This window comes from Myxine glutinosa, chromosome 5, assembly GCF_964187855.1.
Source record: "Myxine glutinosa chromosome 5, kmMyxGlut1.1, whole genome shotgun sequence".
Classification (NCBI taxonomy): domain Eukaryota; kingdom Metazoa; phylum Chordata; class Myxini; order Myxiniformes; family Myxinidae; genus Myxine; species Myxine glutinosa.
The window spans coordinates 31,519,052-31,546,153 of record NC_136265.1 but is presented as its reverse complement, the minus strand read 5'-3'; the positions used below and the strand labels follow the sequence as shown (position 1 = coordinate 31,546,153).

The following is a 27,102-nucleotide window of genomic DNA, read 5'->3' as shown; positions in this document are numbered from 1 at the left end:
GATATTTGACTCGCATTTACTGCACAGTCGATTCATTGATCCTGCAATGGCGGCCCACAGATGCCGCTTTCGAGGATTAAATTGGATCAATATTAGGTCAGCATAAATTGTCGTGGAAATAATTAAATGTCCTCTCCATGGTTTGACAAAAATGAATGAATGATCGTTTTAAGGCCATTTTCCCCGCTAGAGCAGGGGTTAGCCTTGCGGGCCCCATGACAATCATGGTTCCCTGTTTGAGGCAATGTTTTTATGGCCGGATGCCCTTCCTGACGCCAACCCTTGGTCGCCTCTTACGATGCGCAGGGATACGGTGTACCTATTCTAAATCGGGGTACACACCGTGATCATTCATCCCAGCAAGCTGGTACTCGATTTGCCGACCTCGGAAGTATGACAGGCTGAGTCAACCCCCTTGGCGTTAATTCAGCGATCGACCGGGATTCGAACCCAGGATCCTAGGATCCCAAGCCGGCACCCTAACCGCTAAGCCAACACCAGGAAGCATATGACAATGAAGCATTTTATTGCTTGGACAGATAGACGGACCTTTACAAACAAAGGACATACCAAAAAAGTACCAAAGTATGAGAAGTACCAAAAAACAATCAAAGGTACATCAAGTACAGAAATGACAGAACTTAGCCAGAATATCTCTAAAATCCCTTCTCAACCCAGCCTTTAAATAGTGTTTTCACACAAAGAAGTGTGGTGGGGGTGAACTGGAAAGCACAGAGTGAGGGGCGGGGGGGGGTGGCAAAAGGGGGCCGAGAGGTCTTGAGATGAATCAATAGTCGGCTCCACGTTGTCTGGGCCTCAGAGAAACTCAGGCAACGAGAAATCTCCAGTTGGCTATTGAGACAACAACAAAATTCTCCAAAGGACGAGTTCCCAGAGATCGACTATAAACATGATGACAACTTTGGTGGAGTCACCCAGTGAGTGGAAAAAAAAACTGCATGACGTCAAAGCCCGACCTTGATATTACTCAGACAGTTTGTTGGCGAGGCGTGAGAAAGAAGGCTGACTGGAGTGTAGATTAAAAACTTAGTTCATTCATTATGAAGTCTGCACATGATGTGGCATATACTATTTGAAGAGTATACATGTTTTTTTATTACTATTTAATCGTTAATCTATTCAAATTACACGATACATATTTTAATCGATCAGATTTTACTGTATGGTAAGGCTCGGTCCAGTGTAGATAAATTTAATACCGGCTAGCTTTATTATTTATTGATCGACACGTGATACAATTCACCATAATTCTAATGGGCGAAGAATACTCTAATCAAAATTTCATCTTAAGAGCAAAACACATCTGGTTCTCATCATGAACCGACAGTGGGAGTGCAGCATGACGGGTTTTGTTAAACTGGCTTCCCAAATGACTCCCAAATTGGCTTTATGTGCAGCCACAAGTTTTGATGAACAGTTTTATAATAAAAACCACCACACCACACTTTGACCTCTTGTCAACTTATCTAGCAACTCCATTTTTCTGAACAATGTCATAACCTTTTTCTGCCTTTTGGCACAACTCATTTTGTCCATCGTTTTACGTTTGGGTGTTATGAACTGTTGTGTGTCTTCTAGATATTATAGATCTAGTATTACCGGATCTCCATATGTCATTTCCTGGTCTTCTTCTTCTTCTTCTCTACTGATACTCCTCCACTTCCCCCTGTCCTCAGCCAACTCCCTCCACTCTCCAGTCACCCCCACCTCACACTGATATCCCTCTTTACACAATCCTCCCATCTCAACCGTGGGCTACCTCTTTTCCTCCTACCTTGTTCCCTCAACCTATCCACTCTCTTTGCCATTCTCTGATTACTACAATTAAAGGTGCGCGAGAAACAACAGGCTCGTAATGGGAGGCAATCGTACTTGCTGGACGCTATCGATGACTCATGTCAGCTCAAAAACTGTGATTGGCCAAAATTAAATTCCACGATAACTAAATCGGAACACAATAGGTTGCCAGCGATTTGTCGAAATCCGCGATATTAGGACCCGCGATATTTGATGGTTCTCTGTATAACTCCAAAAAAATACAGCATGACACACTCTACCACCACCCACGCACACTGGGACACCAACGACAAAATGGGTAACGAATGCTTTGTCCAACCGTCGCACGCTGGCCATACTTTCCAGGGATGCCATTTGTGTTAGTGGTGATGCTATGCTGCGTACCACCATCGTGTCCATGCTGTGTTGTCGATCTCCTGCCCCAGTGGATGTGGGAGGGGTAGAGACCAGGTGAGATTGGTCGCCGGCAGGCCAACACATGTGTTATATTGACCACTCAAATCACCTGTGCACATGTGCTGGTAGCTGGGTAGCGATGGTCTAACAGTTTCAAGTGACTGCTGTTTCTTCCAATTACTTGTGGGGATGGTATCCTCTCTCAATCATGGTGGATAACCACAAGATCTATATCCATCCCTGTTGCTTCATAACAGTGCTCTGCAAAATGTTCCGAGCACAAAAGCAAACATTTTGTAGGCCCGATTAACACTGGTATTTCGGACAAACCTCGTTCAATTTCTGGCAAATTTCGGGTCTTTTGGCAATTGCTGTAGCATGAAACCATCTTTGTTTTTATTAGAACAACAACTAATGCTGTTTTATTAGTACAACCACAACTACCATCGACTAGGCATACTTGTGGAAAATCGAAAATTAATTCACTGTTTGAGTACAATCGTACCGCAATGTAACCCGTAGACAGTACGAAAATGGCGGTTGACTTCTGAGTGTGACATTATGGGTAAGCATTAAGAGGAAGAAGTTTTCAAATTTTAATCGCAAAATTACCAACTTTATAAATCAGAGAAAGACCCATCATATATAATTTGGGAGGTATCAAGGTAAAGATTAGCGTTGAGGTGGTCTGAGCATTTTGGTTCCCCAGATCGGGTTTTGCCGCACCTCCTCCCGCCCAGCCCAGATAGGGTTTTGCCCCCCCCCCCCCTTCCCGCCCAGCCCAGATAGGGGTTTGCCTCCCCAGCCAGGTTAGGGGTATTACGTTTGTGGGGGTAGGTGATGACACACCATAGTGGAGACAGGATTGTGTAGTATTAGCATTGACCGCATGCAAGTAGGAAGCCCATCTCAATGTATGTAAGGAGAAAAACTTGGGGAGGGGGGTTGGGGGGGGGGGGGACATGCTAATAAGATAGGGTTCTCCCAGTATGTGATTGCCTCCTGTGATTTCCCCTATGTTCTTGCAATAACAACGAGCACTCCATTAAACCACAACTACCGGCATAAATGCCGACAGTACCTGGATATTACGATCGAGAAGGAAACCCCGCCTCAAAGGAATTGTAATCGGCAACTAAGCCCTGCCCAGTAGAGGCGGAGAATTGGTTGGCAGTCAAGAGGGCCGTGAGACCCTGCCCCCGAGGTGCATGATTGGTCAGCGTGACGTCTTCGAGAATGGAAGAAGAAGAAGAATCCGTTTCTCTCTCTCCCTCTCCCTCTCCCTCACCCTCTCTCTCTCTCTCTCTCTCTCTCTCTCGTTCTGGCTGTCGGATCAGGCGGTCGCTCTTTGTCCCTTGTCCCTGGCTTGGCTATCCCTGGCTCGTGTGTGAGCGTGGGGAGAACTTTGCGGAGCTCGTGTGGACTTTTGCGATCGTGAGGAGGAGGTGTTAGTGCCGGTTTGTGGGACCGTCTTGTGCTAGCTGGCCCGGGATCAAGCTGGGGACGTTTGGCTGCCTGCTGCACGTCTCGGTGTGCTGGCATGATTTACCGGCGCCATTGTTTGAGCGCTTCGACGTGCGATGCTCTCGTCGATCGACCCCACCAAAGTGCTCGTCGACACCAGAGCTGAGTGAGACGAAAAGCCCCGTACATGGGAAAGTGCAGGTTTCTGTGCAGCAGTGCAGCTCCGTGCGGGTAAGCACCCCGTTCCCCTTTGTCCCCCGCACGCCAAACATTTCCACTAATTTTCGGCTAGACCGACCGGCTATCTGTCCAAGGCTGGTCTTCATCGGTCGCGGACTTGACAGGGTTTGCCTCCCCAGCCCAGACAGGGGTTTCCCTGCCCAGCCCAGATAGGGGTTTGCCTCCCCAGCCCAGATAGGGGTTTGCCTCCCCAGCTCAGATAGGGGTTTGCCTCCCCCAGCCCAAATAGGGGTTCGCCTCCCCAGCCCAGATAGGGGTTTGCCTCCCCAGCCCAGATAGGGGTTTGCCTCCCCAGCCCAGATAGAGGTTTGCCTCCCCAGCCCAGATAGGGGTTTGCTTTCGTCCACATTTTCATATCATGGAATCTCAAAAAGTTTATGATTGATATATTAGACACAGGGCCATAGGGTGGATATCTATTTATTTTTTTGATTTCATGACCTGAACCTAGGGATTTGGCAAGAAGGGTGTGGGATGAAGCCTTATGACCTCCAAAACATCTTGTTTTTTTTCACAAGCGATATCGTGGTACGTTACCGAGAACCGCTGCCCCAAAACACCAGTATACACCAATTGTATGTTACATTTGAAATACCCATTTACACAGTAAAAAAACAACACAAACTATATGATGTCATGTTCACATTGGTCTTGGCAGCAATATTTATTAATTCAGACCCACAAAAGTAGTAAAAATGTTGTTTTAACGACTTGGTAAAATAACATGCTGTGATGCATTTATCAGAAAGTCATGTTTTTGGACCTTAAAACCTGCATAATTTAAAATCTTTGTACAATATTTGTGATTGGTGTTGCTACTACGATCCATGGTGGTTTACCAATGCTATTTTGAAACTGTTAATAGGTCCAATAAGTGTGTAAGGGGTGATATTTTAACCCATCAAAGACAATTACGCGGCGTACAAGCGAACCAGTGCGCATTGACGTCATGATAAACTCGAGATGGGCTGAACTATAGCCACAATTTGTCTCTTCGGCTTGGTCATGTTGAAACTTGTCCAAAACATCATACAAATAGTGCAGTTATTTCATCCTCTTCAGCATCAGAGTCTTCCTCATCTTCAGATCTGGAGTCTTTATCATCATTCTTATCATCAAAGTCAACATGGCCAGTTATGTTTGAGCAGTCGTTCCTGCCGCACTTGCACAAATCTGTGCACGGAATGTTATTCTGTAGGCAAGTGCATGTAGTTTCGTTGCTGCATCGTGTCTTCTTGCAGCTTCCAGTGCAGTTAGCAAGCTCCATCACGCTGTCTGGTGCAGGTGGAAGTGTCATCCAGTCTATGGCAAGTTCCTCTTCCATCATCCATCCATAGCCATCAGGGTCGGGAATGTCAGGGATGGGCTGCAGGCTCCTCTTGTAAATTCCTGAAATATTGAAGTGATCAATAACATTAAGAATGGAGATATACATATTTCCAAAACAACATCAGAGGTATATCATTAACACTAATAGCAGTACAATCATATTATTGGGAAATTCTGTGTAGAGAAACATGCGAAATCCAAAACATCCTGCTCTGACTAAGTGTGGAGCAAAAAAATCTCTGGATCATCTACATGTCATGTTATCTTAACCACTCAACTGTACAGATAGTTACTTCAATTACTCTTTCAAATAGACCTGTTAATTTTGAACATTTACAAAGCATTGTTGTGACATTCAATATTTTGTTTTCAATTCAATAAACTTTCCAAATAATCATCTTCATTAACACATGCTGCACCATATACTAGTACTCCTGTCCAAACATAAATTACAGGTGACGTTCAATATTCAAAGAAACAACCAATTAACTTACCAGCTTGGTAATTGGTTCTCTTGATGTGCTGTCTCAGGGCATCTTGGTTGGGAGGCATTGTGATCTCAGACGTTCTAGCAAGACGAAACATGTTGTACCTGGCCTCATTCACAGTAGTGATATTGTGCTGTCCATATAACTTGCAGACAAATGTCCAGTGCTTCCATCATGTCTGGATGTATGTCAAACCGTTCTCCAAGGTCCTTCAAGGCATCGCACAGCTCTGGATTCTTTAGTATGATGTTTAAGGCCTTCTTTTTGCCTTTGCCATAGAAGGCACTTACACTATCACAGCCAGTAAAACAGTGTAGGCCTATCAAAGCTTGGCTGACATCATCCCCAATGCTATCGTAGATTGCTATCAAGTCAATTGTCCTAAGGTTGACTCCCTTTCCTGTGTGGAAATATAGATGTGCAGAGATTTGGGGTACTAAGGCTATGCCGATTATGAACACATCTGTATCCGGACTAACGATGATGACGTCATTGCTTGTGTGTGCTGCATGCGCGGCATGGAGGAACATCCGTGTGTCCGCCTCTTCATGCGTCGAATTTAGTGATGGCTCTTCTTTCACTTCAACTACCTGATCTGGAGTGCTGCTTCCTGTGAAGATATGGCATTTGGTTCCATGTGCCAAGAACACTGTAATTCCTCTGAGGTATGCTGTCTTGACCTTACTCCACGTCTCAAACAAGTATTCGATTAGCGACTCCTTGTTGTCACCGTTGGAGAGGAACTTCTTCCATTGTTGAGGAAGGGACTGGCCATATATTCGCATCACTTGAGACCCTCTGGCTGCTCTTTTCTCTCGCTCGGCGTTCTTAATCGATACCTTTCGATAAGTATCGGTTACGAAATGGATCTCACTGGACTTGTTGCCCTCTGCTCCCTTGACAAGGCGCTTCAGTATTTCGTGGGCCAGATTGAGAAATGTCCTTTCCCCGGTGAGTTTGTTGATATTCAATTTCTGTATCATTGCCATACCATCCATTACATACATGCCTCCTACTGGAATATCAACCACAGGTTTCTCTGCCTGACTTTCAAGTGCATGAAGTAGGTTGGCTTTGTTGGTCTTGACGAGGCAGCCTTGCACACTTGCCAAAGGAAGAGGTAGTGGGCCAAGAGAATAGGACATTAACTCTTGAAGATCAATTTTCCGGAACTGCCCGATGACAACAAGCCTTGCTAAGAGATTTCTGTCAGCCTTCAAAGACACATCCTTTCCACGAATTTTCTTTTTCACAGCCTTAGACATGTTGGTGAATGTCTTAAGTTTCAGTTTCTTCATTGAGCCAAACAGGTCGACTGTCTCCGTCTGAAGTCGTTCTTTACATAGGGTGGTGAACTCTGTTTCTCCTCTTTCATATGCTGTGTTCAGATCTTCCTGAACTTCTCTCGTAGCCACCACACCGGATGTAACATGAACCAAGTCCTCTCCATCATATTCAAATGGATTAATCATGCTGTTTGTCATCTCGATTATTTTGTCAACATCAGCTTTGTCACGTAGCATGCGACTTTGTAGTAGATCGGAGCATGTTGAGCTGTGCTCTTCATATCTGGACTTCCCTGCCATAACCTCGCATTCCCGTGCAATTGACCCCCTCGCGTGGTGTGACCAAATCCATCGGTTAACTGTCCCCTTGCTGGTAGTGAAACCGGTCATGCCCCCCTTGGTCTTGGAATCCCTGTTTGCTGTCTGCTCAATGGTCTGGTCGCAGGCGATTTGGGCAAAAGCTTTGTCGCTTCTCTGGGTAGCGAATTCACCCTCCATAAATTTCTGATGAATGGCGGGATGGGTCTGCTGAACATCTGACATTTCCAGCCAGTATACTGGAAGGTATCTGCTATAATTAATGTAATCATAGGCAAATATCCATGGAAGCATACATCGTATGCTGGCGAGGCGAACATCCCAGTTGGCTTCTCGTGTCCCTCTAATGAATAGCAAGAGAAGCTCCACAGGCTCAATGTATGAACTCCAGAAGCGAAATGTTGGTTTGGTGTCACTTGCTTCTAAGAATTTGTCAAAGGAGGTTTTGAAGTCTTTGAACTTGTCGCTGTTGAGAATGACATGGTAGTTTGGATGTGGGAAAGCTTCAGCTAAGTTTTACAAAAGTTCCTTCACTCTACCCGCCTCATGTTCTGGAATAGATTCAAAATATGCATCCAGGAGCATCTGCTGCATCGCGTCTGACATCAGCTTATGGGCTCGAACTGCCCTGTTGTAATGCTTGCCGCTGAACACTCCATTCACAGACCCCACTGCAACAATCTCTGACTCAACCAGGATGTCTTGGAGACCACCATCTCGAAATCTCTTTCCAATACAGCCAAGAAAGGACATTGCAGTGTGGAATGCCCCAAGTCGAATTACCAGTCTCTTCATGAACTGTGCATTCTTCCATCTAATGAGCTGTGCCTTGCAATAGATGGCTTGGTCAACGACAATGACGACTGCTTCCAACTGTAACTTGTCGGCGATCTGAACACTTCTCTGCAGTATTGTTAGTACCGTATTCATTTCAGTCGGAGTGGCATCAATGACAGGGAGATACCCTATCACGCTCTTTGGTGGAACTTCAACACAAGACAGCAGTTGGTTGAATCCTGTCCAAGATGGCAGAGTCCCGTCAATGTTGTACTTGGTGATGTGGTATGCTAGGTCTATTGTCTTAGGGTGCTGGAGTAATGGGAAGTACGTTGCTCGATCCAATGGAACGCTGGTTGCGAATGGAGCGGGTCCTTCTTTTTTCCCTCCATAATATGTGGCAAGGTTCACTGCAGGTGGCTGCATCGATCTCTCCCGCGTCCTCTTAACTGTAGTGACTGGTGCTGGTTGTACTACTTCATGGGATTGACTTGGTCGCTGTATTATAATCCCATTGGTATTGTGCGTTGTTCCACGCCCAGACAATGTCTCCTCCCCGAAGTCATTATTGTCCCATACGAGTGTGACATGCTTGCCCGCCTGAATGATTGATGGAAGAGCATCCTCTCCACGATGTAGTTCTTGGTTAGCCAGTGCAGTGTCATGATTTAAGACGACAGAGTTTGAGACGCAGTAACCAAACCCGTTCAGTAGGCTGATTAATTGGGCTGAACCTGAGAGATGACGTACTGTCATTGCAAGTGACAAATGTTTGGGCATCTGTTTCCTTCCCTTTGATTGGAGGTATATGATGTCCTGTGCAATTGTGAGAATTCTTCTATGTATTGTAGATTCTATCTTTACAAACTCATCAGAATCAGGTTCGTCTGACACTCCCACCATCCATGCAATAAAGTTATAGAGACAGGCAGGTACAATTGCTTCTGCGGCATTTGTTGTCGGGTGCTCAGAGGTTGGGGGCCATGGCATATTTGGCTTGATCTCATCTATTGCATTTCTCAATTGTAGCGCAGTGAAGTAGTGTTCTCTAAGGTTATTCTCAGTATACCCAGGTTGCTTTGGTGGGGTTGGTTCAGAGTCGGATGTTTGTTCTGTCTCTGTTGTGTCATCACCTGAACCATGCATGGTTTCTTGCAACACTTTCTTTTCTTCAACCAGCACTTCAGTGGAGATGTCATTAACATACACAAGGTGTCCTTGGCAGCGCATATACGGGGTTAGAAAGCATAGTTGTGGAAATATTTTCATCACTCTTGTCTTGAGAAAGCCACTTTTGTAGTTTGATTCTATTCCGTGTGTTGCTTTGATTTGTTTCATGAACATGTCATTAAGTCGTTTCAGTCTGTAGATTTCCTTGTTGTCTATTATAAGATCCTTGACTGTTGCACCAAATAATGTGTATGCTTCTGAGTAGTTGGAGTCTCCTTGTTGCTCTGCATTAAGTGTTGTTGCTAGCTTGCCTAAATACCGGGTATACTCCTTGTAGCAGCGACCATGGTATTTTACCTCTATCGCAACACAATCGCGGTCTTGAATTTGAAGCAGCAGGTTTGTATTGTTGTTGTCTTTAGCGGCTTGCTGCAGTCTTGGTGCCTCAATTGTTGAGCACCTTGTTAGAGGCTCTTTTCTTCGTCCCCTTTTGCCTGTATTGATTGTTCTCTCTTTCTGACAAAGGATGCATATATTAGGCAACACATATTGGGATCTGGCTGAACATTTGGGCTTGCCTAAGCTGGAGCGTAGAGCACGTTTCTTGACTGGTTGTGGGCCTTTATGCACCTTGTCAATGTTGACGTTGATGTCATTGCATGTTGAAGCTGCAATAAATACACATAAAAGAAAACAATTAAAATTATGTGAGTTTAAAATGTCTAGACCTCAAGTCATGGTTAGCCCGACTAGATTCCCTCCCCCCCCCCCCCCACCCCTTCCTCAGACTTCCTTTTAAAAATTTATTTGTTTCACCTCGGCCCTACCTCCTTGCATAAATATTGGACAGTTCCTTCAATTCAAAATCGTTCGACTACACACAAAATCATTTTACATATACCTCACAAAAAAAAAAATCAAACTAAGTTTTGAAGCATTGTCATGATTTATTATTCAAGTTATTCAACCTACCAGTATTGGCTGCATTTTCTTCTCTCTTTTTCATGCTGCTTTGCACCCTGCTCACTCGTTGTTTATCGGTAAATCGTGAATAACACACTTGATGAAACGCTGCATCATGCGGTATAGCTATAGCAGGTATTGTTACCATACTGTTGCCACGTTCGCCGAATTCGTCAGCGTGGTTCTTCACGAAATTTCTCGCAATTTCAGCTTGATCACCTTCTAAATTCTGCCACGTAAGAACAAATTGCAAATATCGTGGCCATGTTATATCACTAAAAGGTATTAAACTTGATCTTTTGGCCGGAGAAATGCACATATAACAGCGTTTCTCGCTCCCACCCTCGTCACCGTAGCTGCTACTGGAGGCCGCCATTTTGTTTACTCGCAGCCGGACGCCCAGACATCGTTCGTAGCGCGAATAAGCGCGATCCTCATTGGTCAATACATTGAAATGCGTTCGAGGCTAAACGGAGATTTTGGAAATAAAATTATAAATTTCAACATTATATTACAGACTAACGTACCAGAATCTGACTTGTGAAAAGTCATGAACATTATTTCTTAATTTTTTCTATATTATCATGCCAATTTGATGCCCACCCGATTTTCAGGTCACGAAATGAAATGAAAAATTGGAACACCTGGCAGTCTATATGTTTGTGGGAGAATTTATATGTAAATTTCATTCCGCTCTGCAGTTTCTAATGCACACAATGTGTTGTTGTCAATGGAAATATATTGATGGTTGCTGATGAAATGTGGAAGAAAAGAACAATTGGTGTGTGCACTAAAAATCTTTTATTATTAATTATCATTACAGAAGAACGAGAGAACCATGTTGAAGAGTGGTCGGCTTCTAACAACAACCTTATTTCGACATACAACACGAGGAGCAAGGGCAGCCTTCAAAATTCAAATGAAGCAAACAATTCCAACCACCATCCTGGTCGAAAGAGTCAGTTCAAGTGCCATGTTTGTAAAAAGGTGTTCCCACATTATTCTCAGCTAACGGCCCATGAGGTGGTTCACGGAGATGTGAAACGTCACAAGTGTCGTGTTTGCAAGAAGGTTTTTGCACATTCATCGCAACTCGACATGCATAAGATTGCTCATGCAGGCAAGACGTCGTACAAGTGCTCGGTTTGCCAAAAGACCTTTTTAAGTTCAACATATCTGAAAGCGCACCAGAAGAGTCACTCTGGTGAAGTGTCGAACAAATGCTCTGTTTGTGACAAGACCTTCTGCACGCCATATTATTTGAAGACTCACCAGAAGATTCATTCGGAAGAAAACTCTTTTCGGTGCTCGATTTGTAACCAAAAATTCTCGACCTCGTCTTACCTGCGGAAGCACGAGATGGTTTGCACTGGTAGAAAGACGTTCAATTGCTCTTTTTGTCGTGAGACCTTCTCCTGTCCGTCGTACCTACAGAAGCATGTGGAGACGTGCAGTGGCATAAAGTCGTTCAGTTGTTCTTTTTGTAAGAAGATCTACTCGAGTTCATATTGCCAGCAGAAGCACGAGAGTATTTGCAGTGCTAGAAAGACATTCAGTTGTTCTTTTTGTCACGAGGCCTTCTCTAGTTCATCTTCCATGCAGCAGCATATCAAAATTTGCTCGCGTGGAAAGACGTTCGGTTGTTCTTTTTGTAAAAAGACCTTCTCCAGTTCATCCTACATGCAGCAGCATGAAGTAATCTGCAGCGGCGAAAAGAAATTAACTTGCACTTTTTGTAACAAGGACTTCGCAACTTCATCTTACCTGCAGAAGCACGAGGTAATTTGCTCTGGCAAAAAGGCAATCCGTTGCTGTATTTGTAAAAAGGGCTTCTCAACTTTATCTTACCTGCAGAAGCATAAAGCGACTCACACGAGTGGGAACCTTTTTGAAGTCTCCATTTGTAAAAATGACTTCTCAAGTTCGTCTCACCCGGAAGAAGATGAGGTGAATCGTACTGGTGAGAAGACTTTAAATAGCTACATTTATAAGAAGGCCTCAATTGTGTCTTTGCTGAATGGAGATAATACTATTCCCACTGACGAGGAGACTTTCATTTGCTCCATTTGTAAAAGGCCCTTCTCGTGTTCATCTTCTCTGCAAAAGCACAACACGGGTTGCACTGGCGCAAAGACATTCCATTGCTATGTTTGTGAAAAGGTCTTCTCGAGTTCATTTCACCTGCAGAACCATAAGATTGATCACATGAGCAAAAATATGTTTGATTCCTCCATTTGTGAAAAGACCTTCTCAAGTTCATGTGACCTGAAGAAAGATGAGGTGGTTCACACAGGTGAGAAGACTTTCAATTGCTCCTTTGATAAAAAGGCCTCAAATGTGTCTCATCTGAATGTAGATGAAATGATTCCCACTGACGATAAGACTTTAGATTGCTCCGTTTGTAAAAGCACCTTCTCAAAGTCATCTTTCCTGAAGAATCACGAGATGATCAATGCCGGAGTGAAGACTTTCAAATGCTGTATTTGTAAAAAGACCTCATCAAGTTCATACCAAAATTTAAATGAACTTAGTGTCGGTGAGAAGAAACTCAATTGCATTGTGTGTAAAAAGAATTTCACGACTTCGTCACTTCACGTGAACATGCACGGAGTGATTCACGCGCACAAGAAAACATTCGATCGTTCTGTTTGTAAAAATACTTTCACTTCTTCCTCTTCTCAGAATAAGGAGTAGATTGTAATGCCAGTGAGAAAACATTGAATTGCTTTGCTTGTCAAAAGACTCTTTAGAAATAAAACGAACTGGAACAACACTCGATGACGTCAGAACGTCGACTGATATGACTCCGCCCACATTTTTACATCATTATAATACCTGTACCAAGTTTGATTGAAATCCATTCAGCTGTTCTCAAGTTAATGCATTTTTACCTGACATGACATCTGACCTTTGACCTCTTCACCCCAAAATCTAATCGCTTCATTTTTACATCATTATAATACCTGTACCAAGTTTGATTGAAATCCATTCAGCTGTTCTCAAGTTATTGCATTTTTACCTGACATGACATCTGACCTTTGACCTCTTCACCCCAAAATCTAATCGCTTCATTTTTACGTCATTGTTACGTGCTCCTCCCCAAACCCATGTCACGGTGTACCTCCGAGCCCCGAAAGGAGTCACGGCAGAAAGATGTGCTATTATGTGTGCCAATGACCAATGGTGAAACCACACCAATCAGTTGATACCCAAAACCAAGTATTGTATGAAGATCACACAATAATAACATCTTGCACAAGTACAATATAACAACAAAATACCATATAATTCCTATGATGGTACCACCAGTTTCTTAACTCAATAACTCACGGTGCTCCACGTGAGCGAAATGTAACACCCCCAAAGTCACTGTCCCGGCACCAGGCCAAAGTCGATCCACGCTCCGGTGATCACAAGAAAAGGGTCGTATTGAGACCAGAACCCAGGTCGGCTGACAGTCGACGCTGCTGAAGAGCCGCTGGGTGGGTGTCGGGCCAACGTCGGTCAGGCAAAAGTTCACCCAAAAGGCGACTGGGAATTCACACCTTTGGTTCACCAGACAATGACGCTGATATGAACAAGCAGCGGCTCCCCAAGCGGAAAACCACGAATTCCCCAAACGAAATCCATGACACACACGCGAACCAGGCTAACGGCTGGGGCGCGGTGAAATGGCTGGAGCGAGGTGAAATGGCGGACGGGCCCGTAATGGAGGCGTACCTGCTCTCTAACAACGATTCACTTTTGGAATCAACCGCAAAACCCGTCACGCAGGTTTATCTGCCACAGCGATATCGACTCTGTCACAGGAAGCCCTTTCCCGGGGAAACCAATATTCGCTCGTGACCAACGTTCGCCAGCGTCTGCTCAATACCTCAAAGCAGATCGGCCTTTCTCTCTCGACCTCACTTGCCCCGCTTCAGTCTCCTCTTCTTCTTCCGGTTTCTCCCGATCCATTTCGTTTTTCTTTTAAAACACTAGTTTTTACCTTTGAAGACAGTTATCTCCATTTCACTCAAACTATAACAATAATAGTACATGGAACTAAAAATGCTTTCAGTGGATGAAAACCACAAAGACGGAAGTGACGAATCCGTAACAATCATTATATTACCTGTAAAAAGTTTGATTGAAATCCATTCAGCTGTTCTCAAGTTATCGCATTTTTACTTGACATGACATCTGACCTTTGACCTTTTGACCACAAAATGTAATCAGTTAATCGTTACATCATTATCCATACCTGTACCATGTTTGATTGAAATCCATTCAGCTGTTTTCAAGTTATCGCAGCAACAAAAACCTATCACAGACAGACGGACGGCCGGACGGACAACCTGAAAACATGATGCCTCCGTCGACTTCCTCGGTGGAGGCATTAAAAAAAACATCCATTCGTTTTAAAGAACAAGGTAATTGATGAGTGTGGGATGTGACAAAAAATTTTTGTCAATCATTCTTTTGTTTTTATCATCCGAAAATTACTTGTGTTTAATAAGCCACACAAAATGAGTCAATGGGCTGTCAAAATGAAAAATGAAGGATTTCTGAAATCATAACTATGAGGGAAGAGGAGGACCCATCGTCATTCACAATGACGTGTAACAAGGGAGGGGGAAAAGAGTCAACCATGGTGAGTGGACATGCGTCACAAGTACTCCAAACTAGAACAGGTGGGGCAGATAACTTATGACACCCCTGGAGATCGATAAAGAGCCAGCTTGTTCTTCTTTTTCTTTTTAAACCTACAATCCAATGGGGACGTTGCAATTGTGAAGCGGATTCACAGGGCTACATCCAGCATCATTTGAACTTTACAGCTTCTGGGATGCCAGTCCAATCATCATCAATGATCCATTACTTTACTCAACTAGATGGTATTCTTAGAATACTTACCCTGCGCATCAACTTGGTGTGAGCCAACTCTTCTGTTTTTGAACTTTTTTTTTCTTTGATCCAATATTGTTGCCAGACCACGTGAGCGATGACATCATCTTTGTTATAATAGGCTACGGTGAATCTGTCTATCTGTCTGTCCGGGGGTGTGGCTTACTCCGTTTACAGAGTAGCTCCATCCATTCTTGGAGAGGCTTCATATGAACAAATATCCACCATTTTATTAACTCGAATGGTTTAGTTAGGCCCGTGCTGTCTTTCTCTCTCACACAGGTTTATTTCAACTCTAATTCGATATATCATTTCATTTTTAACAGTCGCTAACATAGTTTTAGACTCGGTTGAAAAAAAACGGGAAGAGAATCCCATGAAAGTTTCCGTTTATAGAACGAAATGATTTCTCAAAGGCCTGTAAAATAAAGCCCATTCATTGAGTCACCCTCACGATTTTATCTCGAATTCACCATCTGATTTAATTTTTATCGATGGTTTTAGACTCGGTGTCAGAAATAATTGAGAACATTCACGCACACACGGGAAAATGCAGAGATATATTTTTTTAAATCACGCCACGATGATAGACGAAAATACACTACCGAAAATAACAGTCGGGGAAAATGTCGACATATATAAAAAATTCTCTTTTTCTTTTCCGTTAAGATATATTACTTTTACTTTTGGTGACAGTCGTCACAAAAACGACATATATTTCTCCGTTCTTATTTCATTCAACATTATTATCCAGAAGTAAAATATGTTTCAGGAAATTACCGAGAGATATTTCTTCGTTTTTTTTTATTAGTTATGTGCGCATACACTTTAAATAGGTTTATTTGAAATCTTTAATTTTCACAATGTAATTTACTTGCCATTTGTCATTTGATGATTATGACACACCCTCTTGAGGATCGTGACAATTCATGCGTTGCGTGGAAACTTCCATTTCCAAAATAAATGAGACGGTCGATGAAGAACGCAGACTTGAACAGGATGCAGCAAGAAAACGAATGAGATGGGTGAACGAGTCCATCGACGAACGTCAATGCAGACTTGAACAGGATGCAGCAAGAAAAAGAACGAGACCCTCGACGAACGTGATCACAGACTCGCACAGGATGCTGCTGCAACAATGATGAGGGTTGGAGAGGAGCGAGGGGTTGCAGAGGAGTTAGGGGTTGGAGAGTGAGGAGCTAGTGGTTGGAAAGTGAGGAGCTAGGGGTTGGAGAGTGAGGAGCTAGGGGTTGGAGAGTGAGGAGCTAGGGGTTAGAGTGAGGAGCGAGGGGTTGGAGAGCGAGGAGATAGGGGTTGGAGAGCGAGGAGCTAGGGGTTGGAGAGCGAGGAGCTAGGGGTTGGAGAGCGAGGAGCTAGGGGTTGGAGAGCGAGGAGCTAGGGGTTGGAGAGCGAGGAGCTAGGGGTTGGAGAGCGAGGAGCTAGGGGTTGGAGAGTGAGGAGCTAGGGGTTGGAGAGTGAGGAGCTAGGGGTTGGAGAGTGAGGAGCTAGGGGTTGGAGAGTGAGGAGCTAGGGGTTGGAGAGTGAGGAGCTAGGGGTTGGAGAGTGAGGAGCTAGGGGTTGGAGAGTGAGGAGCGAGGAGTTGGAGAGTGAGGAGCGATTGGAGAGGAGAGTGAGGAGCGATTGAAGAGGAGTGCGAGGAGCGATTGAAGAGGAGTGCGAGGAGCGATTGAAGAGGAGTGTGAGGGATTGGAGAGGAGTGTGAGGGATTGGAGAGGAGTGTGAGGGATTGGAGAGGAGTGTGAGGTATTGGAGAGGAGTGTGAGGGATTGGAGAGGAGTGTGAGGTATTGGAGAGGAGTGTGGGGTATTGGAGGAGAGTGAGGAGGAGTGGGATTGGAGAGGGGTGAGAGTGGAGAGAGGAGAGTGTCAGGTGGAGAGGAGTGAGGGGTCACATATGTGAAATAAATAAATTGTGTTCATTACACCATTTCTGGATCTGATGAATTGCCAGTAACCATTTTGTAAAATTTAATGTGCAGCATCGAAATCAAGATGTCCAAATGTCACACACGTCCATGCCCGTGGGATTCCCACGGGTGACCCCACTAGTAAATTTATATTCTTTAATATAATTGTTGCATAGTTCACGCTCAATACATTTCAAACTGATCAGACAAAGCGTTGTCCCTGTCGAATTATGACGTCATAATTATGGCACCAATGACGTCATCGTTAACAACACCTATTCCCCATATGGAGTTCTTTACAATGAGCCATGTTTCAATTTTTTCCATGCATAGGTTTTGGAGATATAGAGGTGCAACATTTTTCGGTTTTTACAAGATGGCGCCTGTACCACATGACCTATGACGTCATGATTATTATTTAAATATTCTAAGGGAGGAGGCGCTCCTATGGTGAAAAATTCGTGTCACTCAGACCAACAGTTGCTAATTTTTTAAAATAATGATCGATAAGTGTTGCACTTGTCGAATTGTGACGTCATAATGAAGGCACCGATGACATCATCTTTAACATATCTTATTCCCCACGGGGAGTACTTAAAAATGAGCCAGGTCTCAATTTTTTTCCATGGAGTGGTTTCAGAGATATAGAAGTGTGAATTTTTCCCAAGATGGTGTCTGTACCACGTGATCTATTACGTCATAATAATCGTTAAAAATATTCTACAGGAGGAGGCGCCCCTATGGTGAAAATTTCATGTCAATCGCGCCAACGGTTGCCGAGAAAATGAATTTTTAAAATGCAGACGCGGCACACGTGCGATGTACGTACGTAGATGATGAATGCTTAACCCCACTTTTCGCTTCGCGAGCGCAGGGTAATGATGTTTTGCTCGTATAATCTGAAGACTTCTTTATATCCTTGACAACACGAGACAAAAAGCCACACTAATGTTGTTTTGTTTGATGCAAATATTTTTTACATTCTTATTGATCAAAAGATGTGATATGCACAGGTTTTCTTTGCTGCCCTGGAATTTCGGATGCACCTCACACGTGCAAGGAATGGCTATTTATAATATTATACTTGCAAAGGTACCCGGCGTCGCTGGGCATCGTCAGATTACTCCTCCCAACCCTTCACCTCCATTATCCCACCGCTTCTCCTGCCTCCTCCCAGCCCACCCCCTCCATCCGGACTTACCCCACCCCCAACCCCTTCCTCGAGACTCCCATCCCACCCCTCCTGCTGGACTCCCCTCCAAACACTTCCCTCTGTACTCCCTTCCCACTGGACTCCCTCCTTCCTCACCACCCCACCTCCTCCCTGCGGACTCCCCTCCCATTTCCTCCCCCTGTATTCCCACCCCTCCCTCTGTATTCCCACCCCTCCCTCTGTATTTCCCCATCAGAACCACTGGTAGGCATGGACGACCCACAAAATATGTAACGGAGAAGTAATTGTACCTATTTTGGTGGGCAAACCTCGGATTTTTTTTTTGTCCCCGTCGCACAGCCTAGCGAAAGGGGGACTATGGCTTTCCCCTCCGTCCGTGTGTCCGTCCGTCCGTCCGTCCGTGCGTGCGTGCGGGTGTGCGTGTTTGCATGCTAAGCGAAGGACCGCATTCAAATTTGGTGTGTGGGTGCAACCCACGTCAAAATCCAAGATGGCCGCCGCCATGTATGTCTGATGCCATGTATGTCTGAACCTTGTGAGATGAATATCTTGAAAAATAAGCGAAGTACCAACTTCTAATCTGGTGTGTGGGTGTATCTAGGCATAAGGAAGAACGCTATTGAAAATTGTGTCGCCATGTCAAAATCCAAGATGGCCGCCGCCATGTATGTCTGAACCTTGTGAGATGAATATCTTGAAAAATAAGTGAAGTACCAACTTCTAATCTGGTGTGTGGGTGTATCTAGGCATAAGGAAGAACGCCATTGAAAATTGGGTCGCCACATCAAAATACAAGATGGCCGCAACCATATATATGTCTGAACCTTGTGAGCGAAATTTCGCGAAAAATAAGCGAAGTACCAACTTCTAATCTGGTGTGTGGGTGTATCTAGGCATAAGGAAGAACGCTATTGAAAATTGGGTCGCCACGTCAAAATCCAAGATGGCCGCCACCATATATATGTCTGAACGTTGTGAGCGAAATATCTCGAAAAATAAGCGAAGTACCAACTTCTAATCTGGTGTGTGGCTGTATCTAGGCACAAGGAAGAACGCTGTTTAAAATTGGGTCGCCACGTCAAAATCCAAGATGGCCGCCGCCATGTATGTCTGAACCTTGAGCGGAATATCTTGAAAAATAAGCGAAGTACCAACTTCTAATCTGGTGTGTGGTTGTATCTAGGCATAAGGAAGAACGCCATTGAAAATTGGGTCGCCACGTCAAAATCCAAGATGGCCGCCTCCATGTATGTCTGAACCTTGTGAGCGAAATATCATATCATAGCATGTTTTCTGCGTCTTCCACTTTGTCAACTCACATCACTTCACCGACGGGGGACCTAGGCGTAACGCATGTTTTTTTGTTTTTTTTACGCCGTGAACAAACTTTGGTCCTTCTTGGGTGATGAAGGTTGTGGTCAAGTTTCATGGAAATCGTGTGTATGAACAACATGAATGGGAAACACACATTTAATAGGTGATTAAAGGATTAACTCGAGACCTCTTATCCATGTCACCTTCTCCACGGTTATATCAGAACGAGCTCATTCGTGGTCACGGATTGCTTAACCCTAATATGTAGCCATAACACAACACTTGATTACCGTGTGTTCTGATGTACCGTCAGACATGTACCGTACGTGGTATATATGGCAAACCAGTATATCGGTATCGAAAAAAGTAATTAATTTTTTTTTCTATGCAGGTTCTACCAAAACTACGTGATTATCAAAATGGCCATTACTTATTCGTATATGACATACACATCATTGATATGGTAATGCATGGCATATGTCAGGTACTCGATCTTTACAAATTATGTCACATGTAGGATAGAGAATTTGGTTGCTTGAGTAAATTGGGGTTCAAAAGCGCCCCTCCCTTTATATGGGATCGAAAACCCTCAAATTCACATTGATGTCTGTCCGTCCGTCCGTCCAAGATGCGTTGGCGCTCAGATCTCAAGGGCTATTCATTGAAACGAGCTGAAACTAGGAATACACATTGTACAATTATTGTAAAGCGCCTTTGGGCTTCTTGAAAAGCGCTATATAAAATAAATGTATTATTATTATTATTATTATTATTATTATTATTATTATTACAATTGGCCTAATTAATGGCTTTTAAAACAAATTCAAAATCGGCACTCATTAAGGAGGTCGGGGGGGGGGGGCAGGAGTTTGACCCCCCTCCCCCCAAAATATGTATTTGCTCGCTTCTTTGAAAGTCCACACAAGATGTTGGTGAAACTTGGCGACCAGCTTCATATCTGATGCCAAACGAAGATGCATTGACAACATCAAAATCTGCGCTCAATATGGGGGGACAAGGGGAGTTTTGACTCCCCCAACACCCCAAAAAAGAAAACAGGTATTTGCTCTCTTCTCCTAAACTACACACACTATTTTGATGAAACTTACCCCCACCTTCATCACCCGTGATGTACCAATGGTTGTTCATGGCATTAAAAAAATCAAGTACAAAGGTGGTCTGTGGGGGGGTTTGACACCACCCAAAATAGGTATTTGCTCTCTTCCCCAAAACGAGACACCCGATGTTGATGAAACTTGGCGACAAGTTTCATATCTGATGCCAAACTAAGGCGTATTGACAGCATCAAAATCTGAGCACATTAAAAGGGTTTAGGGGGAGGAGAAGGTTGCCCCCCCCCCTGAGTAATAAAGTAATAAAACTTAATAGCCTCCCCAGACCCCCCACCCCCAAAAATAGGTATTTGCTCTCTTCTCCGAAAATACACACCTTCCCAGCCCAGATAAGGTTTTGCCTCCCCAGCCCAGATAAACTTTTGCCTCCCCAGCCCAGATAGGGGTTTGCCTCTCCAGCCTAGATAGGGGTTTGCCTCTCCAGCCCAGATAGGGGTTTGCCTCTCCAGCCCAGATAGGGGTTTGCCTCACCAGCCCAGATAGGGGTTTGCCTCCCCAGCCCAGATAGGGGTTTTCCTCCCCAGCCCAGATAGGGGTTTGCCTCCCCAGCTCAGATAGGGGTTCGCCTCCCCAGCCCACAAAGGGGTTTGCCTCCCCAGCCCAGATAGGGGTTTGCCTTCCCAGCCCAGATAAGGTTTTGCCTCCCCAGCCCAGATAGGGGTTTGCCTCACCAGCCCAGATAGGGGTTTGCCTCCCCAGCCCAGATAGGGGTGTGCCTCCCCAGCCCAGATAGGGGTTTGCCTCCCCAGCTCAGATAGGGGTTCGCCTCCCCAGCCCATATAGGGGTTTGCCTCCTGTTACAGATTTGTCACTTCCGTTGTGGTGGTTTTCATCCACTGTAAACATTTTTGATTCCATGTACTATTATTGTTTTCAAAAGGTTTATTGTTTATGAACTATTTTCAAAAGGTGAAAAAGTTGGAGTTAAAGGAAACCGGATCGGGAACCGGACGACGACGAAGAGGAAGAGGAGAAAAAGAAGGCGGAGCGAGTGAGATCGACAAGAAAGCCGAGCTGCTTCGAGTTCTGGAGCAAACGTTGACGAACGGAGGTCACTAGCGAACTTCGAGTTTCCCGGGAAAGGGATTCTTGCGACAGAGTTGTTATCGCTGTGACAGATCAACCTGCGTGTCAGGTTTTTGGCGGTGGAATCCGAGGAGAATCATCGTCGGGCCATTGCGCCTCGAGAACGGGCCGTCGGCCATTTTGACTCGCGCGCTTTGCGCATCGCGCAAGGTCTTCGCTTCGCTTCAGCCGTTTTCACCGCATTCAGACATATCTGGTGTGTGTGTGTGTGCAACGTGGATTTTGAAGGTAAATCTGCGGTTTGCCGACTGAGCCGTGAAACGTCCATACCCGAGGGTGTGATTTCCCAGTCGCTTGGAGGGCGCCTTTGGATTTCCCAGTCGCCTTGAGGGCACCTTTGCGCAGCTTTGGCCGCGTGACTGTGACAGTCATCCGAATGGGATTCTGGTCTCGATTAGACATCGTTCTGACGATCGCTGGAGCGGATCGACTTTGGCTTGAAGCCTGGGTCGACTTTGGCTTGAAACCGGAATCAACTTTGGTTTGAAGCCGGGAAAGAGACATTGGGAATGTTCTTGTTTCACTCACTTGGAGCACAGTGAGTTATATTGTACGAACTGATGGTACCATCATAGGATATATATTGATTGTACTTTTGATTACTATTTATTGTTGAACTGTTATTCTTGTGTGATCTTAATACAATATTTGTTTGTTGGTAACAATTGGTGTGGCTTCACCATTGATCTTTGACATACAGAATAACACATCTTTCTGCCGTGACTCCTCTCGGGGCTCGGAGGTACACCGTGACCAGGGGGTTTGGGGAGGAGCACGTAACACCTCCCCAGCTCAGATAAGGGTTCGCCTCCCCAGCCCATATAGGGGTTTGCCACCCCAGCCCAGATAGGGGTTTGCCTCCCCAGCCAGATATGGGTTTGCCTCCGCAGACCAGATAGGGGTTTTCCTCCCCAGCTCAGATAGAGGTTCGCCTCCCCAGCTCAGATAGGGGTTTGCCTCCCTAGCCCAGATAGGGGTTTGCCTCCGCAGCCCAGATAGGGGTTTGCCTCCCCAGCCCAGATAGGGGTTTGCCTCCCTAGCCCAGATAGGGGTTTACCTCCCCAGCTCAGATAGGGGTTCGCCTCACCATCCCAGATAGGGGTTTGCCTCCCCAGCCCAGATAGGGGTTTGCCTCCCCATCCCAGATAGGGGTTTGCCTCCCCATCCCAGATAGGGGTTTACCTCCCCAGCTCAGATAGGGGTTTACCTCCCCATCCCAGATCGGGGTTTGCCTCCCCAGCCCAGATAGGGGTTTGCCTCCCCAGCCCAGATAGGAGTTTGCCTTCCCAGCCCAGATAGGGATTTGCCTTCCCAGCCCAGACAGGGTTTTGCCTTCCCAGCCCAGATAGGGGGTTGCCTTCCCAGCCAAGTTAAGGGTTTGCCTCCCCAGCCAAGTTAGGGGTTTTCCTCCCCAGCCCAAATAGGGGTTTGCCTCCCCAGCCCAGATAGGGGTTTGCCTTCCCAGCCCAGATAGGGGTTTGCCTTCCCAGCCCAGATAGGAGTTTGCCTTCCCAGCCCAGATAGGGATTTGCCTTCCCAGCCCAGACAGGGTTTTGCCTTCCCAGCCCAGATAGGGGGTTGCCTTCCCAGCCCAGATAGGGGTTTGCCTTCCCAGCCCAGATAGGGGTTTGCCTTCCCAGCCCAGATAGGGGTTTGCCTTCCCAGCCCAGATCGGGGTTTGCCTCCTCAGCCCAGATAGGGGTTTGCCTTCCCAGCCCAGATAGGGGTTTGCCTTCCCAGCCCAGATAGGGGTTTGCCTTCCCAGCCCAGATAGGGGTTTGCCTTCCCTGCCCGGATAGGGGTTTGCCTTCCCAGCCCGGATAGGGGTTTGCCTTCCCAGCCCGGACAGGGGTTTGCCTTCCCAGCCCGGACAGGGGTTTGCCTTCCCAGCCCGAAAAGGGGTTTGCCTTCCCAGCCCGGACATGGGTTTGCCTTCCCAGCCCGGACAGGGGTTTGCCTTCCCAGCCCGGATAGGGGTTTGCCTCCCCAGCCCGGAAAAAGGTTTGCCTCCCCAGCCCAGATAGGGGTTTCCCTCCCCAGCCCGGATAGGGGTTTGCTTCCCCAGCCCGGATAGGGGTTTGCCTCCCAGCCCGGATAGGGGTTTGCCTCCCGAACCCGGATAGGGGTTTGCCTCCCCAGTCCAGTTAGGGGTTTGCCTCCCCAGTGCATTGGGGTTTGCCTCTCCAGCCCAGATAGGGGTTTGCCTCCCCAGCCCAGATAGGGGTTTGCCTCCCCAGCCCAGATAGGGTTTTGCCTCTCCAGCCCAGATAGGGGTTTTCCTCCCCAGCCCAGATAGGGGTTTGCCTCCTCAGCCCAGATAGGGGTTTGCCTCCCCAGCCCACATAGGGGTTTGCCTCCCCAGCCCAGATAGGGGTTTGCCTCCCCACCCCAGATAGGGGTTTGCCTCCACAGCCCAGATAAGCGTTTGCCTCCCCAGCCCAGATAGGGTTTTGCTTCCCCAGCCCAGATAGGGTTTTGCTTCCCCAGCCCAGATAGGGGTTTGCCTCCCCAGCCCAGATAAGGGTTTCCTTAAGTCCGCATTTTCATATCATGGAATCTCAAAAAGTTTATGATTGATAAATGTTTGTGGGAGAATTTATATGTAAATTTCAAGCCGCTCTCCAGTTTCTAATGCGCACAACGTGTTGTTGTCAATGGAAATATATTGATGGTTGCTGATTAAATGTGGAAAAAAGAACAATTCGTGTGTGCACTAAAAATATTTTATTATTTATTATCATTACAGAAGAACAAGAGAACCATGTTGAAGAGTGGTCGGCTTCTAACAACAACCTTATTTCGACATACAACACGAGGAGCAAGGGCAGCTTTCAAAATTCAAATGAAGCGAACAATTCCAACCACCATCCTGGTCTAAAGAGTCAGTCCAATCGCAACGTTTGTAAAAAGGCGTTCCCACATTATTCTCAGCTAATTTTTGCACATTCATCGCATCTCGGCATGCATAAGATTGCTCATGCAGGCAAGACGTCGTACAAGTGCTCGGTTTGCCAAAAAACCTTTTTAAATTCAACATATCTGAAAGTGCACCAGGAGACTCACTCTGGAGAAGCGTCAAACAAATGCTCTGTTTGTGACAAGACCTTCTGCACGCCATATTATTTGAAGACTCACCAGAAGATTCATTCGGAAGAAAACTCTTTTCGGTGCTCGATTTGTAACCAAAACTTCTCGACCTCGTCTTCCCTGCAGAAGCACGAGATGGTTTGCAGTGGCGTAAAGTCGTTCAGTTGTTCTTTTTGTAAGAAGGTCTACTCGAGTTCATATTGCCAGCAGAAGCACGAGTGTATTTGCAGTGCTAGAAAGACATTCAGTTGTTCTTTTTGTCATGAGGCCTTCTCTCGTTCATCTTCCATGCAGCAACATATCAAAATTTGCTGGAGCGGAAAGACGTTCGGTTGTTCTTTTTGTAAGAAGACCTTCTCCAGTTCATCCTACATGCAGCAGCATGAAGTAATCTGCAGCGGCGAAAAGAAATTAACTTGCACTTTTTGTAAGAAGGACTTCGCAACTTCATCTTACCTGCAGAAGCATAAAGCGACTCACACTAGTGGGGACCTTTTTGAAGTCCCCATTTGTAAAAATGACTTCTCAAGTTCATCTTCCATGCAGCAGCACATTAAAATTTGCTCGCGTGGAAAGTCGTTCAGTTGTTCTTTTTGTAAGAAGATCTACTCGAGTTCATATTGCCAGCAGAAGCACGAGTGTATTTGCAGTGCTAGAAAGACATTCAGTTGTTCTTTTTGTCACGAGGCCTTCTCAAGTTCATCTTCCATGCAGCAGCATATCAAAATTTGCTTGTGTGGAACGACGTTCGGTTGTTCTTTTTGTAAGAAGACCTTCTCCAGTTCATCCTACATGCAGCAGCATGAAGTAATCTGCAGCGGCGAAAAGAAATTAACTTGCACTTTTTGTAACAAGGACTTCGCAACTTCATCTTACCTGCAGAAGCACAAGGTAATTTGCTCTGGCAAAAAGACAATCCGCTGCTGTATTTGTAAAAAGAGCTTCTCAACTTTATCTTACCTGCAGAAGCATAAAGCGACTCACATGAGTGGGAACCTTTTTGAAGTCCCCATTTGTAAAAATGACTTCTCAAGTTCATCTTAACCGGAAGAAGATGAGGTGAATCGTACTGGTGAGAAGACTTTAAATAGCTACATTTATAAGAAGGCCTCAATTGTGTCTTTGCTGAATGGAGATAATACTATTCCCACTGATGAGGAGACTTTCATTTGCTCCATTTGTAAAAGGCCCTTCTCGTGTTCATCTCTGCAGAAGCACAACACGGGTTGCACTGGCGCAAAGACATCCCGTTGCTATGTTTGTGAAAAGGTCTTCTCGAGTTCATTTCACCTGCAGAACCATAAGATTGATCACATGAGCAAAAATATGTTCGATTCCTCTATTTGTGAAAAGACCTTCTCAAGTTCATGTGACCTGAAGAAAGATGAGGTAGTTCACACAGGTGAGAAGACTTTCAATTGCTCCTTTGATAAAAAGGCCTCAAATGTGTCTTATCTGAATGTAGATGAAATGATTCCCACTGACGATAAGACTTTAGATTGCTCCGTTTTATAAAAAGCCCTTCTCAAGTTGAGTCTACCTGGAGAAAGATACGATTCACAACGGCGAGAAGACTTCCTATTGCTCCGTTTGTGCAAGCTTCTCAAGGTCATCTTTCAAAACAAGAGAACCAAGAGAAACATGAGATGATCAACACCAGTGTGAAGACTTTCAATTGCTGTATTTCTAAAAAGACCTCATCGAGTTCATCGTATCAAAATATAAATGAACTTATTGTCGGTGAGAAGAAACTCAATTGCATTGTGTGTAAAAAGAATTTCACGACTTCCTCACTTCACATGAACATGCAGAAAATGTTTCACGCGCACAAGCAAACATTCGATAGTTCTGTTTGTAAAAATGCTTTCACTTCTTCCTCTTCTCAGAATAAGGAGTAGATTGTAACGCCAGTGAGAAGACATTGAATTGCTTTGCTTGTCAAATGACTTTTTAGAAATAAAACAAACTGAAACATAATTCTATGACGTCATGATGTTGACTGATCTGTCTCCGCCCACATTATTACATCATTATACATATCTGTACTAAGTTTGATTGAAATCCATTCAGCTGTTATCAGGTTATCGCATTTTTACCTGACATGACATCTGACCTTTGACCTCTTCACCCCAAAATCGAATCAGTTCATCTTTGCATCATTATACATGCCGGGGCTTACCCCCCAAATAATGAAACATCTGACCAAGGTCGGACTGTTGCAAAATAATTTATTATATGAATATAT

The 27,102-nt window shown here is 45.1% G+C and overlaps 2 protein-coding genes across 3 annotated transcripts in view; one reads left to right on the top strand and one right to left on the bottom strand.

Annotated features, from left to right (window-relative positions):
• Positions 1-26,834, top strand: part of LOC144892235 (uncharacterized) — a 36,549-nt gene extending 9,715 nt beyond the window's left edge. Inside the window, exons 6-7 of the mRNA XM_078777827.1 lie at positions 11,073-12,542; positions 24,517-26,834. Of these exons, the coding sequence (XP_078633953.1) occupies positions 11,073-12,542; positions 24,517-25,901 (2,855 nt within the window). The 3' untranslated portion in view covers positions 25,902-26,834. The remainder of the gene's footprint in view (positions 1-11,072; positions 12,543-24,516) is intronic.
• Positions 4,553-9,969, bottom strand: LOC144892236 (uncharacterized). Of its 2 annotated transcripts, none has more exons than XR_013623451.1 (2): positions 5,742-9,969; positions 4,553-5,307 (listed from the first exon to the last, which is right to left on the bottom strand). XR_013623451.1 is itself a non-coding variant. In XM_078777829.1 (2 exons), the coding sequence occupies exons 1-2, from the start codon at positions 5,830-5,832 to the stop codon at positions 4,946-4,948; spliced, it is 453 nt and encodes a 150-aa protein (XP_078633955.1). In that variant the 5' UTR covers positions 5,833-5,947; the 3' UTR covers positions 4,810-4,945. The 2 variants fall into 2 exon arrangements, 1 of the variants encoding a protein (XP_078633955.1); XM_078777829.1 differs by having other exon boundaries at positions 4,810-5,307; positions 5,742-5,947.
• Positions 26,835-27,102: the final 268 nt, after the last annotated feature.